This window comes from Xyrauchen texanus, chromosome 17, assembly GCF_025860055.1.
Source record: "Xyrauchen texanus isolate HMW12.3.18 chromosome 17, RBS_HiC_50CHRs, whole genome shotgun sequence".
Lineage (NCBI taxonomy): Eukaryota > Metazoa > Chordata > Actinopteri > Cypriniformes > Catostomidae > Xyrauchen > Xyrauchen texanus.
Genome location: NC_068292.1, coordinates 39,451,868 through 39,473,000, shown reverse-complemented (window position 1 = coordinate 39,473,000; position 21,133 = coordinate 39,451,868). Strand labels below are relative to the sequence as shown.

Sequence of the window (21,133 nt, the reverse complement as noted above, 5' to 3'; positions counted from 1 at the left end):
CTGTCATTTAAAACATATCAACCTTAGTAACAACAACAACAAAAAACTTTACTTATAAATGTGTTACTCATACCAAGTGCTGGTAAATCCCCAAAGTTCATGACATCTCAGTAGAAATATATTTTAAATGTACCTTGTCTCTTTGACAGGGATGATGAAGATGCAAGCAAAATCTAAGGATCAAGGACATTTCCATCAGTTTTTTTCTTCCATCAGAGTTTTGAAACAAGAAGACAATGTTTTATCTTATTCTTTTTCTAACTAGAAACTACAGATGGTTAACTAGCTCCACTTATCAATTATAATTTGTGGTATTGTAGGTTCCCTACTGAAAAGACCAGATAGGCCAGGCTGGTGGACAACCTTAGCCATGCTTTTCACCAGCAAGCTCAAATGCATAAGCTTGTTGACCGGCATGGTCTTTCTGGTGAAGCTGGTTGACCAAAGCAGTCTAGCTGACTGAGCGAGCCAAATGGAAACACCAGCATGCAAAACACAACATATAATGGTGACCAGTGACATTGGTCTTTTTAACAAGGTTTTCAATTCTGTTTCAACATTTTGCAACCATGTAATTTATACATTGCTTGTACCACAGCCCCTACCAAAAACCAAACTGATGCATTTGATTCTATAAATTCTAAGTTCTCTATCCAAGTGGATAGAGATATGTGCTTTAATAAATGTTCTCAGTTATGCTCCTGTAAATTGCATTTGGAGTTTTTTATACACCCCATGTTATTTTGACTGAAACACTGGTTTCTCTTTTGCAAATGTACCTCTTTAAACACTTGTTCCAAAAGGTGGTCTCAATAACTTTAAGCATGCATTGAATCATATGCTGAATTTTGTTAATGAAACATAGGAGGAAAGTATTATAAGATCTTTTCAGTAACAGCTTTCCATTTTTATGCTGATCTATTGCTCAACTATTCCTTATAAGTCTCTTTGGATGAAAGGGCCTACCCACTGGAAGACCAAATTCAGAGTGAGCGTGCACGACAAACAGAAAACTGTCAGAGTTCCTCTTCCAGAGAAAAACTCCTTCATTTAAAACTCAACCCACTCAGGACTGAGCCAACCTGTTGAGCGGATGGTACAGAGTGTTGCTTTCAGTCTCTATAGATCTTTTGTCTACATTTGTTAAGGGTGGTTTCTTTTCAAGCACAATTCAAACGACCATTCAGTTTCGTTCTCCTTAATAAAGGTGAGTAATAAATGCTTGATTCCATTTCAATATTCATTTACTCAAACTAAAATAATCTGTCGTGGCTGATGATGAACAGTCAAGTTCATTGTATTTTAAAGTAAGATAATTAAGCATTTTTGTCACATGGAAACTATGTATATTTTGACATACTTCCCAGTTAGTATGTCTGACATAACAAAGTCGGACTTTTCTGCTTTTCAAATGTACAATAGAAAACTAGAAATGAAAAGATGAAAAATCAAGAGCTTACTTTAATTGTTCAAGTCTAAAAAAAGCTGTGAAAGGCATACATAGATAATGTGCCATTTTCCAAGCACGTATGTGTTTTCTCTAGCGATTTCGAAATTGAAAAGTCATGCAGCTGTGTCCTGCATCACTGCAACTAACATCTGACGCATTCATTCTCGGCTGTACAAACTGGCCTTTAAATTAGATTTAAACAAAATCCAGCTGATTTTGTATGACAGCCTGCAAAGACTATAATTCATTTGGTGCTTTTTAATATGTAAATAGGTCTAAGCAGATTTATATTTGTGAACATTTGAATAACAGATACTTTAGGAGGCCAGATGCACTTTTCCATTAGCTCTACTGTAAACCATCTTTCGGCCTTGTTATTCTAAAATCATTCTTTAATTAAGCACATCTAATGTGCTGTTAAAAGTGTGAGACTCCGACTGGGACAGCCCAACATCTCTTAAAGTGAGTGTTGTTTGGTTAATTCCTTAACTTTTATAATAGGAGTCTTCATTTTCCACGATAAATAAAGCAAAAATAAAGTGTGAAAAGGTCACATTCATTATAGCTTGCTCATGGCAAAAATTAGCAAACTGCAAATGGTCTAAAGTGTATTTGTAACTTTTATGGGCAGGGACATACAGAATATGGGCTTCTTGCATGGAAACAGACACTGGAAAGGAGCACAAAGCCAGCTCTGCTTTAACTAGTGGAAAGGGTGGAATTGTGGTTTTTGGAATAGTGACTCATGTCAACAGAATGTTACGTTACTTCCTCTTTGAGCACATGGAGAGCACAGAGCTTGCTGCTCACATCAGTATATAGAGTTACATCTTGGTAACATAATTTCAGGAGACAGGCAGCCCAAATGAAAATAATAGGTGATTACTACATTCATAAAGTCAATGTAAAACTCCATTTGTCATCTTTAGTAATCTGATTATTTCTGAATGAAATAGGATTTTTAATGAGAAACAAATGTAGAGAGTGACTTGATTTTATCAATCTGTAATTGATTGGATCATGAAAAGTGGGCATTATCAGAACAGAGCCTGGTGGTTGATGTGGCGACAAAAGGGAGGTTGATTAAGATGTGCAGCAAGATACCATTTTTAAGACAATTGTTTTTGTCATTTGTAACAACGTACACCAATGAATACTGCAAAATAAGACCAGGAATGTGCATGAATTAAGAGGCCAATTTTGACCTCTTGCTTACTTTAAAACACAAGCTTTAATGTCTGAATAAGCACATTATTTAGGAGTTTATCTGAGATGTTTATTGTAGAGTTTGATGGTTGCACTATCTCCATATCCAATGTCCTGTATTTGTTAAGGACATCAGCGAAAGTGTTTGGGCTGGAGTGTGTATTTATACAGTACTTCAAAGCTCACAGCCTGTTCTCGGGTGGAATTTTTTTCCTAATATAGCTGCAGTCTGGATAACTGTGTATATGGCCTGCATCCTTTGTGTGCCATGAGATTGTATGTAGTTCTCTTATACGAGGTGGGGGGTGTTTAGAAAAGAATCTTAAAGGAAAAGAATTCCTAAAGAAGACTTAATGGAATGTTCTGTGTTCAATACAAGTTAAGCTCAATTGAAAGCATTTGTGGCTAAATTAATTTAAACTTTTCTTGAAAAAAAGAGTGTTAGAGTGTAGCACTCACTATGGAAGTGAATGTGGGCAATTTTATGGAGGGTTTATAAGCAGAAATGTAAAGCTTAAAATTGTATAAAAGCACTAAGATTAATTCTTCTGTTAAAACGTGAGTTGTATAGTTGTTTAAATTGTAATTTTTACAGTCCCTTGAGAGTTTTTGGGTTTGTTGACATTACATCGTCATGGCAACGAAGTTGTATAATTAGCTCTAACTTTACACAGAAAAGGTTAGTAAGTGATTTTATCACACTAAAATCATGCTTACATGCATATTGTTTATGTCTTGTGGCTATACTTTTGAAATAGTGGGTATTTTAATGTAAAAAAATTTCACTTCCATTGTAAGTGCCTCACTGTAACCCAGATTTTTGCTTCATTAAACAAAAGGAGGGGCAAGTCAAAATCAATTTTTGTGTTAAGCAACATTATTCCACAAATGCTATTGATTGAGCTTAACTTGTATTCTACCCGTAACATTCATTTAACAGAAATGAACTGCACAGACCACTCCTATAATTATGCAAGACTTATGTCTTTCTTTATTATAAGAATAGTCCTTTCTATCAGTATACATACATAATCAAATGAATATGCGGATAGTGTAATATTGTAATTTAAAAATGGCATCAAATAAGATTAATGCAAAATATAACCATTTTCACCAGTGGTCTCAGACAAAAAATTTGCATAGTGAGGATGTCTTCAAAAATAAATAGTTTTCATTTATCCATTAACATTACCACTGCTCCATACACGCATACTATGCAGTTTGCATATGTAACCGGTCCTGCTCGCCGCGCTCCAAATGGGACTCGAACCGGCGTGGGAGGCGGGTGCACTAACAAGTAGGCTAAAGGCTACAACCTCTAGTGTCAGTCGCTAGTGCACCACTTGAGGTCAGGAGAATGAGGGGTTTTTTTACACACTGCACAGCTATCTACCAGCTGGCTCCTGTTACACGTAGGGAACCAACTCCCTAGGGGGGCACCATCTTACCCCCCCATCCACCGTCCACCTGGTGCTCTGCGTAGGGCATCAATATGGCCCTGTCCATTAACGTCATACAAAGTCCAGTAAACATAAAAAGGCTGAATCAATATTTGGTGTGACAACATTTGCTTTCAAAACTGCACCAATTCTCCTAGGTACACCTGAACACAGTTTGTCTTGGTTGTTGGCAGAGAGAATGTCCCAATCAACTTGGAGTACTTGCCACAATTATTCTATTTATTTAGGCTGTCTCTTTATGTAATCCCAGACTGACTCGATGTTGACATCTTGGCTCTGTGGGGGCCATACCTTCTGTTGCAGGACTCTTTATTCTTCTTCTATTGAGTTTGCAATGCAAATGTTGAAATCTAAAATGTACATCTCCTACTAATACACTAAAAACAGAATATATTAAATAACCGTTTTAAGAATGTTTTTTTAATGACATATTTATATAAATATAATATACTGATATACAGTATATATCAAAACAGACTCTATATATGTGAGAGTCTGTGTTACCAGTGTAAAGAATGTGAATAATGACACTAGTATAATCACACTAGTGATATTTACCTTTTGAAGCAGACGCACAGGGGCTTTGTACCTCATGGCCTAGTTTGTTTAAAGTTGGCTAAAGGGTTGTTTAAAGCCTGCCAGCTTTTAGCTACAGAATATGCCCTCAATACATGTGCAGCACCGTAACTAGCTTCTTTTAGATTGAACTGGCCAAACACCAGCAGAGGACACGATCTAGATTGGAAAGTTGTAATTAGAAAATAGAAATGTAGATGGAATAGAAACTTGAAATAAAGACAAAACTGCAAGTCTCATTTGACTTATTTTGGTTTGCCAGTTTGCTCTTGTACAGCCATTTCTGTACCCTGTTAAACTCACAGTCACAATGCTAGCATATTGTTTGTAGTTGCTAGGGCGTTGTTATTTATGTGGTTGCTGAAGTGTTCTGAGGGTTTTTTAGCATGTTGCTGTACAATCATTAGGGTGTTCTGGGTGGTTGTTAGGGTGTTTTGGGTTGTTGCTACTGTAAATGTTTGCTTATTGGCTCAATCAAAAATCCTAACAAATATCCTAAAACAAACTGAGCAATGTTTTGATTGGTCCAAAGTGCCACAGTGTTTACCATTTTTCAGGGGAATCAACCAACCAATGCCTTACTTAGCATTATGCAAATTTAAGTGATGGTTTACCCTAAATGTATTATTTACTCACCACTGTGCTGTTCAGCCAGAAATATACAGTAACCCCATCACCATTCATTTTAATTTTATGGAAAGGTTTTTGTATTGCACAGAAGACAAAGTCATATGTGTTTGGAAGAACAAGAGTGTGAGTAAATAACAGAATTTTTATTTTTGAGTGAACTATTCCCCTATTCCGAATGAATAAGACACTTCACCTTTAACTGAGACAACAATCAAGACATTGAGAGTAAAGTATTCACTCACTCAAACAGAGGGAATGACAAATATTCCCCAGCCACTGTATCTTGTTTGAGTCACTCATTTCCTGAATGAGAATGCAGAGTTAGGCGCAACAAGCAAAAATGCTAGAAAATTCAAGAATCTGCTTATGTCAGTGAACAAGAATGAACTATAACTACTCAAAAGAAAGAAACAAGACATTACATTGAAAGAGGGAAGGTCGGTTTGTAAAGTGAGATGAGGAAGTGATCGTGTTAAACATTGTAGGACAAAATTCCTCATTCTTTCCCATGACACTCTCTCACACACACACACTGGCAAGCCAACGTGATCAGGCCAGAACACAAGAACACATTCATTATTATCTCTGTGCACCCTGGGTGATTCTGCCTGACAGGAGGGTACCAAAGTGTCCAGACTCTCCAAGCTAAAAACAACCATTGAGAGATGAGATACTCTTTTTCTCTCTTTGATCTGTTTAACATTTATAATGTGACGCGATAAAATTTAAAGAGCGTTTCTTAGACTATCCTGAAAAGACTGTGAAGTACACAGAACTAGTTGCCAGATTCTTGGCAGAATTAAACTGCAATTTTACTTTTCTTGAGGTATAAGCGGAGAGCCAAAATCACTATGAGATATGAAGCTGGAAATTAACTTTGTTTACAGAAGGACAAAAAAAAAATTAAATAAAAAATCTCTCCTTTAAAAATAAAGAAAATATTCTTAAAGAAACATGCGCATCTGCTGCTGGCACATAATCTAATATGACTTGATTTACATGATAGACTATAGTTTAAAGGGAGAGTTCATCCAAAAGTGAAAATTTCACATGTCCGTAAACAATCTCTCTCCCGCACGATCCTCTGCAGTCAACCTTTATCCCTCTCAGAGGCTTGATTAGCCTAATACGGGACCGGGTGTGTAGGATCACGACCCGGCCCCGCCCTTCGCCCTGCCACACACTGTAAAAGTATCATGAAAGTAGTCCATATGACTCGAGTGGTGTTCTGTATTCCAAGCAGAGAGCCAAAATCACTAAAAGATATGAAGCTGGAAATGAACTTTGTTTACTGAAGAACTAAAAAAAATTATCTTCTTTAAAAAAAATAATAATAATAATCTTAAAGAAATAATGTTTTCTGAAGCCATTTGATATCACTGTAAAAAATATATATATTTACATTTATGCTAAAATATTGACTGATGTGGTTGCAAGAAATTACTATAAAAACACAATGACCATGTTTCAGTCGTTACCAGATGTAATTTTATGCCTGTGGATTTTACGGTTCACTACCGTTTATATTAATAAATTATATATCATTAACCTATATACTTATGCACTTATACTAACATTCTGGAACTATCAAAATCTGCTTTTCACTTCAAAATGTATAGTTAAAAACCATAGTAATCAAGACTTGAGGACTTGGAGATCATCAAGAGTAGCTCAGAAGCAATGACCATTACAAATGTAAAAACACAGGAATCACCATCAGGGTACATACATATAAAATATATTGAAATGTGATGGGTTATGCAGGTACTACTGTAAACACCGGATTACTGTTTTTCACTGTAATTTTAACAATATTTTACCATTAAAGTATTCTCTTGTTAAATATAATATAAATTTTTTACCATTAATAATATGTTAAAATCATACCTTTTACATCTAAAAATATCTATATATATATTTTTTTTTTTTACATATTTTACTGTAAAATTTGAGTAAAATATTGTAAATATATATATATATTTTATATATATAAAATTAACCAAATACCGTTTTTTACAGTAGCATTCTTTTTAGCATTACATACATAGTTATATGGTTATAAAAATGCACAGATCAGCCACAACATTAAAACCACCTGCCTAATATTGTGTAGGTCCCCCTAGTGCCACCAAAACAGCTCTGACCTGTCGAGGCATGGACTCCACAAGCCCTCTGAAGGTGTCCTGTGTTATCTGGCACCAAGACGATAGCAGCAGATCCTTTAAATCCTCTAAGGTATGAGGTGGGCCTTTATCTTGCTGAAAGAGGCCACTACCATCAGGGAACACCTTTGCCATGAAGGGGTGTATGTGGTCTGCAACAATCTTTATCTCAACAATCTGTAACATCCACATGCCAGGACCCATGGTTTCCCAGCAGAACATTGCCCAGAGCATCACACTGCCTCACCGGACCTTCTTCCCATAGTGCCACAGGTAAATGACGCACACACACCCGGCCATCCACATGATCTAAAAGAAAACGTTATTCATCAGACCAGGCCACCTTCTTCCATTTCTCCACGATGCTCACGTGCACATTGTAGGCACTTTTGGCAGTGGACAGAGGTCAGCACGGGTGCTCTGAACAGTGTGCAGCTACGTAGCCCCATTCGCAGCAAGCTGTGATGCACTGTTTTATTCTACACCTTTCTATCATGGCCAGCATTAAGTTTTTCAGCAATTTGTGCTACAGTAGCTCTTCTTTGGGATCAGACCAGATGGGCTAGCCTTCATTCTCCACATGCATCAAGCCTTGGGCGCCCATGACCCTTTCACCGGTTCTTCGGTTGTCCTTCCTTGGACCACATTTGGTAGGTACTAACCATTGCATACCGGGAACACCCCACAAGATCTGTCGTTTTGGAGATGCTATGACCAAGTCGTCTAGCTATCATAATTTGGCCCTTGCCAAAGTCGCTCAGATCCATACACTTGACCATTTTTCCTGCTTCCAACACATGAAATTCAAGAACTGACTGTTCATTTGCTGCGCAACATATCCCACCTCTTGACAGGTGCCATTAAAACGAGAAAATAAATGTTATTCACTTCACCTGTAAGTGGTTTTAATGATGTGGCTGATCAGTGTAATATCCCTTAAAAGTTGTTTGTAGCATGTAAGTTAATGTGTAGCATGTGTGTTTACAGTAAACTAGAAAACCGATGATTCATGTGCAGATAATAAAGAATAGAAATAGACCCAAGAAATGTATTAATCCTTTTTGAGGCTCTCTGAAAAGCTGCTGCTCTGATCAAAGGGCTGAAATATTTAACTTGATTGCAAATCAGCATGTCTCTGGTGATCCCCTTATTTTTCCCTACTCTACCACCATGGTTTGAAGGTTAAATGGAGTGGGTGTATTACATCATCTTGTGCTGGTAGGGATGGGCACAGCATTCCCTCTGGTCTCCGAGAAACGCAATGGAAAATCTTTGCTAAGCTGTGGAGTGAGGCTACATGTTTCAACAATGCACCAATAATAATGTTGACGTAAGTCAACATCTACGTGAACTAATCTATACTTTTAAAACGTATCAATTCTCAGGCTTTGAGAAGGTGCTCAAAGGTTGTCTTTTAGCTTCTTGTGGTTTGTTTCCTAGCAGCTGTTGTTGTTAGTATATGAATGTTTGGTTGCTGAGATGTGCCAGGATGTAGAAATTTGATCCAGCACAAGTCTGTTTTGTGTTCTTGCAGCTGCTAATTGTTGCCCAGCACATTTAATAAGATCAGATGGATTGGGCAAGGATTGTGATAATTTCATTTATACCCATTTGATGTTGTAGAGATGATAGCAGATGACAATCATCCATGCATAAGGGGATCCATGCTATATTTAGAGGATAAATGGTCAGCAAAGCAGAATGGATTTTTATGTACAAAGTAGATACATGATCTGCTTTCCAATTCAAACGCAGTTTGCAACTCATTTTACTGCCTTCATTTGATGTATTTATGAGTGAGGGATATTCATAAGATTAGATCATGAAAAGTGGGCGGTTGAGGGATTGGTGATGTCAGCTGAAAACAAAAGTAAATGGCAGAGCAAGTTGTAACATATACAATATTAATTTCTTTTTTTTTTCAATAAAATGCACCAATGAATCATGTAAAGAAAGACTAGAAAAATAAAGTCAATAGGGTAATTTTTAATGTCATGTTGTCTACCAGCTGGATCGATATTACCAGTTTTATTGTTTAATGTCAAACCTAATTTTGTATTACAGAATAAAACCATACTATCATGATGAAGACTTTGGCACTAGTTTTCTTTGCATGTGAGTATTTTTGTACCTAAATGAAATGCTCATGCTCATGTGAATGTGTGTAATTTAAACCCACACTGAAGGAAAATTCAACCTCTTGCATTGGGTTAAAGAAAAAAACATATTTTTTATTGACATATCTCTTAGTGTTTAGAGAATCTACATGTTTATTCAGGTGTGCTACTACAGACTGTAAAAAATTATATGGAATAAAAATGCAAATAAATCATGTGAATCGTGTGCCGGCTAAATTGTTTTTATATGTAAGTAATGCCAAGCACATCACTATAATGCACAGAAGTAATCACACTGCAAATCTTTGTTGTTTGTAGTTTTGTCCATTGTGTTGGCAGAAGGTCAGCAAACAAGTAAGAGATTTCACTTTTTAATTCCTTCTTTTTCTGTTCATGTGGCAGAATATTGTCATTGTATATCATGTTATATGTAGTTTTTTAATGGTTTTCTGGTTTGTTCCTGTAGAAGACGATGACCCTTTCTCTTTCGGTCAGTCATGTGCAACATTTATTCACCTAGCCATTCTCAATCATCATACTTATTCAGTTATGATCATATTTCATGCTTTCTTTCATTCAGTCTCTATTTTTCTCACTAGATTATTACAGACTTCGGGTTGGAGGACTGATCCTGGCAGCAGTTCTGTGTCTGATTGGCATCACTATTCTTCTAAGTAAGCACTTACTTTTTCAGATGAACAAAAACAGATTGTAATTCAATGTTCAGTCAAAAGCTGAGACACAATATAAATAAATATATATATATAATAATAGTTATTCGTCAAGTCCCTTTTGTAGTGAGTCTCACAAAACCTCTTTAGAATGTCCAACATAGTCCCACTGCAGCTCGTAATGGTTCATACAATAAATACAACTTTAATTCCCATAGATAACAACCAACCAATCAACAAACTTCAATTTAAATCGATACAATGAAGGCATCACATTTTGGCTAACCTTCTATACAACACTTTATTATAAGTAAAATATAAATAAATAAAAACACCTGAGAACTAATTTGGTTACATACTTATTTTTGCAATGCAAATGTATGTCAATAACATGCACACTTCCCTCGCCTGGTTCCAAACGCAATTGATTTGATTTCCCCCACGTGATGCTCAAAAGTTATTTTCCTATAATCATGGTTAGATTTAGGGTGTGGTAAGGAGTTAGATTTGTAGTTAGGTTTAGATTAGGGGTTACATTTGTTTGTTGGTTCAGATATTTTTCTTTATCGGGCTAGAAGTCGTAGGTTTTTGGACGAGACAACTTTTTCTTATGATGTTGCCATCTTTTATACTATTTTTATGATTTAAGTCTAGGTTTAAATATCTGGGTCATATTTTACACTAAAATCAAAGGAAGAAATTATATTTAGCTTAAAGGAAATTAATGAAAAAGTCCATACAATGCAAGTGAATGGTGATCAGACCTTTGTAGTTCCAAAAATCACAGAAAGATTAAAAAGTAATCCACATGACTCCAGTGGTTAAATCCATATCTTCAGAAGCGTTATACTGTAATAGGTGCGGGTGAGAAACAGAAACACAGATTTAAGTCCTTTTTTTACTCAAAATCTTCATTTTAACTTTCATAATACGCAAGTGAAACTAAATAGGCTCCACGTGTGACTTTCAGATGTAAATGTGAAAGTAAAAGTGGAGATTTAGGGTAAGAAAGGACTTTTTGATCTGTTCATATAAAACTTTCATATTGCTTCTGAAGATATGGATTTAACCACTTGAGTCTTATACCTTGAGCTACAAAGATCTGATTACCATTCACCTACATTGTATGAACCTACAGAGCTGAACTATTCTTCTATTGTTTGTGTTCTGCTGAAGAAAGGAATGTCATGAGGGCGAGTAAAGGATGAGAGAATTTTACATTTTGAGTGAACAATTCCTTTAAAGGTACTTTGTCATATTTTTACTGTACTAAATCATAAAATGACCATAATATGTCATTAGAGAATTATGAAACATGCTAAGTTGAAATGCTGGCTTCTCCGATAACAATGCTACAGCCAGTATATTCTACTTTGAAGTTTCCATTCCAAGCTAGAATTTCTGTTTGGCCTGTGTGATCCCGCCTACTGCCCACTCACCAATAGTATTTCAACACTGCCGGGTTGCCAGATTTGGAACCATGGAAACCAGCAAACATACTGGATCAGAGATAACAGATTCACCCGACCTAAAAAACAATCACCATCCATCTAAAAACCACCATGACCAGAGGCGTAGTAAAACAAGGATAAATACTGGAGATGCATTTGGAAGATGGAGACAGCTTAATGCCCAGAAATCCTATAAAACGTATGCTAAGTTGTCTAATTTACATGTCAACATTCTGGCAAGCTGCATGAGCTTTGAGTCTGGGGCGGGGCAGACTCCAACATTTAGAATTTGGACTGCAGTACCCATTTCAAATGCTTGTTTTAAGCCCCCCCCCCACGTTACTGTAAAATTACATTAAAAACATATACACACATTATATATATATATATATATATGTTTATATCATTTATATACATATATCAGTTATATATACATAATTATATATCCTTTGTTTTGTTTTTTATTACAGGTGGCCACTGCAGATGCAAATTCAACCAGGACAAGAGGTATAAACTACAAACAATTGTGTATTACTTCATCTGTTATGTGTTACTGCACATTGTGCTGTTTTATTTGTATTAAATTATTTATATTGTCCAGCACTAATGCCACAGCTCTCATTTGACAGGAGGAGAACAGGAAGTAATGCTCAGCAGATGCTCAATGACACAGGTAATGTATAACTGCCCGATTTACAAACATTAACCAGACGCAATCAATTCCCTATTGATTGTTATAAAACCAGAGCTGCTAACTTGGTTTAAAGCAGGACTCTACTCTACGTTTCTAAAAAGCTCCAACAAAATGTCCTTTCCTGAGTTGAAATATTTCTTATTGAAAAAGGAACTTTGGGCAGAACATTTGAAAGGACTCATCTACTTTCTCCTCCTAATAGCAAATAGGCTTTAGTGACGTCCATGACTCACATCCATCAACCATGATTTGATACTTGCTAGTCATTTGCAGGTTGCAAGAGGGAGGGATATTTTCATTCTAGAGATAATTTGATTGGACAAATCTCTTTGTAGTGCAACATGAGATATTTTGCTCTGTTTTCCTGGAAGAGAGAAACTGTCAATTTTAAATCTGTTAGGGAATTTTGCCTATGATAGGATTAAAAGCAAATACGTATGGACTGAAAGCCACAAAAACTGTCATTTAAACTGTTAAAATGGTTTTGAGTTTAAATATGTAACTATAAACCAACATATTCTGTCTTTTTCGCATGAAATCCATCTGTTTATTATTGCTCTGCCAGTGCCCCTGTGATGCAGTGGACAACAGTGGGTCTGCGCAGAGCAGCAGGCCCGTATGGCCCATCTCCATAACACCACTCATATTACTATCAAAACATAGTTTCCAGGATGAGTCACACATTCTCCCATGGGTGTATTTACACTCCATTGTCCCTAAGGGTGGGGTTGGAGATAACAGGCTGTAAGGATCCGCTATGTTAAGGTTTTATTCAGTGTGTCGGTCTATTATGGCAATGGGGCAATGAAAAAATCATTTTAAGTTAACATGTAATCAAAAATGTATCGATTCTCTATTTACTTTCTTAATGCATGTTCTCAGCTGCGTTTCTAATCATGCAAATTTTAGGACTAGTGACTTTCTTGACTAAATGAAGTAAATGACTTGATTTGACTTTGACTTGTGAACTAGTGAATCGAGACATGAACTGAGTAACTTGACAATTACTTGAATGTTTTTTACTATATATACATATATATATACATATATATACATATATATATATATATAGTATAACACATTACTGTTATACAATTCATGTAATAAAAAGAATGTAATGACATGTATATAAGTTAAACTTTTCAGAGCAAAAATAAATATTTAATACAAAAATGAACCACTTTATTTAAGTACTGTGGCTTGACTCCACGGGAAACTCATCAGGACTCGACTTGAGGTGAGTCACTGACTTGACTTGACTTGCTTGATTTGTTTGTTGAGACTGCACTGCACTTGAGACTTGACTCGAGACTTGATGATTAAGACTTGAGGCTTTTGGATGATGTAACAAATCCCTCTTATTTTTCAAGCTCTTCCCTCTAACCACCTGGCTTTATTTTGTAATCTAAGTAGCACCTACTTTTCACCATCCAATCGATTCTTGATTGATAAACACAAGTGTGGCCCAAAATTTCATCTAATTGAATATACAGAACTTTGGGGCTGCAACAAACAATTATTTTGATAACCGTCTAATCTAATACTGTCTAATAAAGTTTATTTGCTTATTTGGGTTATTATAGCAACGATTAATCATTAGCTCTTAATCGACTATTCAGCTTGTGCCTTGACTTAAAAGGTTGTATTAAATGTGCTTACTAACAATAAATAGGACAAAATCACATTTCAAAATTTCCTCTAAATGACATCCACTGAATTAGAAAAAGTGATTAATTACTTTAATTACTGATTAGTTAATGAATTATTGATTAGTAAAAAAATAAAAACTTATCAAGTGTTTTGTCTTGTTTTCATTTAAAAATATCTAAACATCCTTAAAACAAGATACATTTATTTATTTGAGAAGCAAGATATTTAGACTTGCTCTCAGGTTATATATTTTGAATATAAGCATCTAATACGTGTTTTTAATACAGTGGGTACGAAAAGTATTCAGACCCCCTTAAATTTTTCACTCTTTGTTATATTGCAGCCATTTGCTAAGTATTGCCTAAGTATTCAGACCCTTTGTTCAGTATTTAGTAGAAGCACCCTTTTGATCTAATACAGCCATGAGTCTTTTTGGGAAAGATGCAACAAGTTTTTCACATCTGGATTTGGGTATCCTCTGCCATTCCTCCTTGCAGATCCTCTCCAGTTCTGTCAGGTTGGATGGTAAACGTTGGTGGACAGCCATTTTCAGGTCTCTCCAGAGATGCTCAATTGGGTTTAAGTCAGGGCTCTGGCTGGGCCATTCAAGAACAGTCACGGAGTTGTTGTGAAGCCAATCCTTCGTTATTTTAGCGGTGTGCTTAGGGTCATTGTCTTGTTGGAAGGTGAACCTTCGGCCCAGTCTGAGGTCCAGAGCACCAGGATATCCCTGTACTTGGCCGCATTCATCTTTCCCTCAATTGCAACCAGTCGTCCTGTCCCTGCAGCTGAAAAACACCCCCACAGCATGATGCTGCCACACCATGCTTCAGTGTTGAGACTGTATTGGACAGGTGAAGAGCAGTGCCTGGTTTTCTCCACACATACCACTTAGAATTAAGGCCAAAAAGTTCTATCTTGGTCTCATCAGACCAGAGAATCTTATTTATCACCATCTTGGAGTCCTTCAGGTGTTTTTTAGCAAACTCCATGTGGGCTTTCATGTGTCTTGCACTGAGGAGAGGCTTCCGTCGGGCCACTCTGCCATAAAGCCCCGACTGGTGGATGGCTGCAGTGATGGTTGACTTACTACAACTTTCTCCCATCTCCCGACTGCATCTCTGGAGCTCAGCCACAGTGATCTTTGGGTTCTTCTTTACCTCTCTCACCAAGGCTCTTCTCCCTTGAGAATAGCTCAGTTTGATAGGCCATCTCTAGGAAGGGTTCTGGTCGTCCCAAACGTCTTCCATTTAAGGATTATGGAGGCCACTGTGCTCTTATGAACCTTAAGGGCAGCAGAATTTTTTTTGTAACCTTGGCCAGATCTGTGCCTTGCCACAATTCTGTCTCTGAGCTCTTCAGGCAGTTCCTTTGACCTCATGATTCTCATTTGCTCTGACATGCACTGTGAGCTGTAAGGTCTTATATAGACAGGTGTGTGGCTTTCCTAATCAAGTCCAATCAGTATAATCAAACACAGCTGGACTCAATTGAAGGTGTAGAACCATCTCAAGGATGATCAGAAGAAATGGACAGCACCTGAGTTAAATATATGAGTCTCACAGCAAAGGGTCTGAATACTTAGGACCATGTGATATTTCAGTTTTTCTTTTTTAATAAATGTGCAAAAATGTCAACAATTCTGTTTTTCTGTCAATATGGGGTGCTGTGTGTACAATAATGAGGAAAAAAAATGAACTTAAATGATTTTAGCAAATGGCTGCAAAATAACAAAGAGTGAAAAATGTAAGGGGGTCTGAATACTTTCCGTACCCACTGTACGTGCTGCTACCATCACTTGTTCATACTTCTAACAGTTAAGAAAAGACAAAGATACTTATATTCAAGACATATTCTCTAAAAGCAAGAATAAATATCTTAATGTTGCTTCTTAGGTACAGTGCTGTGGAAAAATATTTGCCCCCATCCTGATTTCTTCTGTGTTTGTGTACATATCATTCTAAATTGTTTAAAAAATCAAACAAAATCTAACATAAAACAAAGGCAATCTGAGTAAACACAAAATATAGTTTTTAAATGATAATGTTATTTATTGAAGCAAAAACTTTTTCCAATACCAACTGGGCCTGTGTATAAAAGTATTTGCCCCCATTCGTTACTAAATCCCAAAATCTATGAAAACTGCATTCATATTGGGGTTCAGATGGACTAGACACACACAGACCTGATTACTGCCAGCCCTGTTCAATCAAATCAACACCTAAATAGAACTTTTTCAGCAAAATGAAGTTGGCTAAATGGTCTTACCCAGTAGCACACTATGCCATGTTTTAAAGAAATTCCAGAAATTATGCGGAAAAAGGTGATTGAAATAAATCCATCTGGAAAGGGTTACAAAGCTATTTCAAAGGCTCTGGGAGTCCAAAGAACCACAGTGAGAGCCATTATCTCCAAATAGAGAAAACTTGGCACAGTAGTGAACCTTCCCAGAAGTGGCCAACCTCCCAAAATTTCTCCAAGAGCACAGCGACTTCCAGGAAGTCACAAAAAAGCAAAGGACAGCATCCAAGGATCTGCAAGCCTCTCTTGCATCAATAAAGGTCACTGTTCATGACTCCAAAAATGGCATCCATGGAAGTGTGTCAAGACAAAAACCACTGCTAACCCAGAAGAACATTAGGGCTTGTATGAATTTTGCTAAAACACACCTTGATGATCCTCAAACCTTTTGGGAGAATGTTCTGTGGAATGATGAGTCAAAAGTGGAACTGTTTGGAAGACAGAGGTCCCATTATATCTGGCATAATAAAACACAGAATTCCACAAAAAGAACATCATACCAACGGTCAAGAATGGTCTTGGTAGTGTGATGGTGTGGGGATGCTTTGCTGCTTCAGGGACAGGTCTACTTGCAATAATTGAGCAAGGCAATAAAAGACAAGGATCCAAAGCATATGAGTAAGTCCACCTCTGAATGGCTCAAAAGAAGCTAAATTAAAGTTTTGGAGTGGCCTAGTCAAAGTAGCCTACTGACTTCGAAAACCCTCCAATATGGTGGAACTAAAGCAGTTCTGCAAAGAAAAGTGGGCCAAAATTCCACCACAGCGTTGTGAAAGACTTATCTCCAGGTATCGGAGGTGTTTGATTGCAGTTGTTGCTGCAAAAGATGGCACAACCAGCTATTCATTTTAATGGGGCAAATTGTTTTTCACATGGGTAATATAGGTGTTGGATAACATCTTTGCTTATATATAAAAAAAATCTTTATTTTAAAACAGTATTTTGTGTTTACTCCAGTTGCCTTTGTTTTATGTTATATCTCGTTTGAAGATCTAAAACAATTTAGTAAGAAAAATACACAAAAATAGAAGAAATCAGGAAGGGGGCAAATATTTTTCCACAGCACTGTAAATGTATGTTGTTTTAAATAATTTTTTATATTTTAATGTATTTAAATATTTGATATTATATTCAACATTTTCAGATAACAAATTCTTCTTCTGCAGTAAGTTTAAGAAACGTATATTGGAAAACAAGCCAAAACAAAAAACAAACCAAATACGTAAGATTTGTTGCAGTGTAAAATAGGCGAAGATCACCCTCTTTCACTTCGATCTATCTTTAACTCACAAAAAAACAAACTATCTCTTCTTATTAGAGCTGCGTATGGACGATTTTCTTCACGATAAGATTCACACCATGACAAATACATTACGATTCACAGCGTCACGAAATATCACGTTTTCATCTAGCATGCTTCATGCACGCGCCAGAGTGTGCATCAGCCAGGATGCATTTTCAATCTCTCTCGTTTAGATGGGTCACTTCACGCGACTCATAGAAGAGGCGCTGACCACGCAGAGAAATGCCAGTTTCAGAGTTTGTACTTATTTACATGACCTGCTTCCTTATTATTTTAACTTTAATAAAGGTTGCATTCAAAATATTATATTCTCTGCGGAACTGCAAGTTTGGCTGCGCTTCATTTCACAACGAGAGTGCTTCTGTATTAACTTATTTTGTATTTTTGTATAATTTTCTCATACTTAACTTCATCACCTTAAACAGTTTGTAAAGTTTTGAAGTTTTGGACTGTGAGCCATGTGTTCTTCCTCTCCTCAATCAGGTGCAAACTGTTTAATGTGATCACATGTTATGTTAAAATGAACATTTTTGTCAACAATTTTTTAATATCTACGTTGTCGATAATGTTGACTTTATTTTAGCACTGTTCATACATCAGATTACAGAAGTAAAATTGGTTGTGAATAATGTTTCATGTTGACCATGAATCCCATAAACTAATTCAGGCAATTTATATGTTAATTCAAGTTAAATTGTCGGTTTAAAAAGCATATGGCATCCTAAAACTAAAATTGGTTTGTTACATATTTAAAAATTATATTAATTTATAATATCATTTGTATTGACAGGAAGGGCCAGTGAATGCTAAAAACATGTGACCTGACCTGAACCAATCACAGAAGACGTCTACAACACCTTCCTGTATCCCATTTACTGGTTTATCAGAGGAAAGATTTATTTTTAAAACGAGGAACCTGATTTGAATGTTTTCTGTGTTTTCACAGCCTCTCCCAGATTATAGAGGAATATGTAAAAAAACAAAAAAACATGTACCTGTTTTTTTCTGTTTTATACCAGATGTGTCTTTTTAATGTCATTTTATCTCAATCAACATTTTTTTTTAATCCTGTCAGTAATTGTATTAAATTATCTTGGATGTAGATACAGTTTAAAAGGATGGGCAATGGCAGTATCTTGATTCAGTCAAATATGGAAACCTATAACCAAATATTACTGTACGCTGTAGTGCATCCATCCAACATTGTAGTTGTCCAGGCTTTGTAGTTGAATAACTTAAGTCATATGAAATAGGGTGACCAGATTCCTGCTTGTGGCAAACGGGACAGCCCCCTCCCAGCAAAAATGAAATTGACGTATCCTTATCTAGGCGCAAGATCAATGCGAAGAAGAGGGTGCATCCACATCTGTAACGGTTGTCACCTTGTACTTTTCGCTGGCAGCAATTTTTTTGTGTGCGCTTGTCTTTCAAAAGTTTACCGTAAAATGCTGAGCAGTCCAGTCCAAAATTAAGATGTGCGAAAAGCATTGCCTTCATGACTGTTACACCGAGTCGAGATTTATCCAGTGTCCATGCAGCGTTCATTAATGAGAACACACACTCCACAGATGCAGATGTCCCAGACAGGCATAAAACAAACTCCACGACCTTGGCTAAGACCTGACACATTTTGAATTTCTATCATGTTCCACTCAGACGATGCGACGAGTGACAATGTTTTTAGCCCAAGCCCATGCATTAAAGAGGGTGGTTTCGTCAATCAAAGAGTGGGAATTCTGGAGTAGAAGTGTTCGAGGCTGCTATGAATGTCTTTCCACTCTGGGATGTCTCTCAGTAGGGCCAACTCAAGTTTTTCTGTGTTCTCCAATGAGCGGTTCCAATTTTGGAGGTAATCCACTAATGCTGAATAAAAGTTTCTCACTGCACAAAAGAACCATCCGCTCGCATGTCACCAGCCTCAACCAGGGCATCCAACTGCTTTTTAATGTAAGAGGGTATGACTGATTCCTTCAGCCAGGCCTGCAAGACTTTTCTCAGGTCATAAATGTGCAAAGCCACTTTGTCTGCTTGAGTGCAAAGCCAATCCAAAGTTAAGTGCAAGGATCGCTGAAAATGTCTCTTAGAAAATTCAATCTTCAGTCAGTTCACTAACTGGATGTTTTTTGATATGAGATTGTGATTGGATAGTTTAATCCAATCATGTACTGCAAATAACATGGTGTGATTTTATTGGTTTTACAAGCAGTATCCTTGGCTAATTTTGATTAGAATACTCACATGGCTGAGAAAGCCCCATAGGCAATAGAGAAATTTTAGGAGAGGGAAAATACGGGACTATCCCAGGAAAAACTGGATGTCTGGCCACCCTATATGAAAAGATTAAAAAAATACATGCTATCAAGAAAATATATTTACATCCTCATGCACTGATGAGAAAAGGGCTGCATCCAAAAGCTGGAAAATGCTGCTTTCGGATGCTGTTAACGGAGAGAAAATTAAAATAAGGTGCCGTTCAAACTGTTCTGGACCAGGTTTTTTAAGACCAGTTTTCATACAAAAACATTGTTGGTAAAGCCATTAACTGATTAGCATGTCAGCTACATTAGATTTTGGATGTGCATGATTCTTTGTCATTGCAGCCTATATTTATCACAGACATTAGAACTGTATTAAGAGCTTTTTTTTATCTGTTGTGTGAAAATTTTATGTATCAGTCAATGATAAACAAAAAATGAACTAACAGCTCAACTAAACAACTGTACTTACCAATGTTGTCTGTTCTCTATCTCCATTTCACTTCACTGACTTTGTTCCCAAACCAAACACAACGTGAAGTTTTCACTGAAAGTGAAAATGTCTTGTAAACAGATACAATATTATTATTTTAAAGAGGTTAGTAATCACTTGAAAAATAGTGAACACGGTGACTACAGCAAGGAAGGAACTGAAGGAATCGCCATTCAGAAGAGCAGAAAAGTAGCTCGGCAGCGCCCTCTGCTGACTGATGTTTGTAATGTCTGGCATTCGTATTACTGACGGACCACAGCTGAGGGGATGTGTTCACCAACATGGCACCCATGTAAACAGGTCATGCCACTCTGCAGACAAAGTCGGAGGACAGTTCCCCATTTGAAGTTTCCTACTTCAGCATCAATGCATTCCAGTCAAATCACACATCACAGTCACATGTACATTACACATGTCAAATATAATGGCATGCAGGTCCTCCACATGCTAGCTTGCTGATTATCTAGATGCTATTTAAAGAGCAACATAAGTGAAACACAAACAATTCTTCTTAATATCCTCTTGTATTTATTTTAAATAGCATATGCAAACATTTAATGCTGCATTAAAGTGTAAAACAGTTCAATGGAAAGGAGGAGGCATGAACTGGCTTAATAATAAATACTATTTTAATAATAAACTTAAGCAAAAAGACAGACACACACACACACACACACACACACACACACACACACACACACACACACACACACA

The 21,133-nt window shown here is 36.6% G+C and overlaps 1 protein-coding gene across 1 annotated transcript; it reads left to right on the top strand.

The window, feature by feature from the left end:
• Positions 1–1,048: 1,048 nt before the first annotated feature.
• LOC127657497 (phospholemman-like) lies at positions 1,049–20,393 on the top strand. The gene is made up of 8 exons (XM_052146310.1): positions 1,049–1,207; positions 9,549–9,599; positions 9,920–9,955; positions 10,068–10,091; positions 10,201–10,275; positions 12,194–12,230; positions 12,353–12,396; positions 18,462–20,393. Exons 2-8 carry the CDS (start codon positions 9,566–9,568, stop codon positions 18,479–18,481), a joined length of 270 nt encoding a protein of 89 aa, XP_052002270.1. The 5' UTR covers positions 1,049–1,207; positions 9,549–9,565; the 3' UTR covers positions 18,482–20,393.
• The last annotated feature ends 740 nt before the right edge of the window (positions 20,394–21,133 follow it).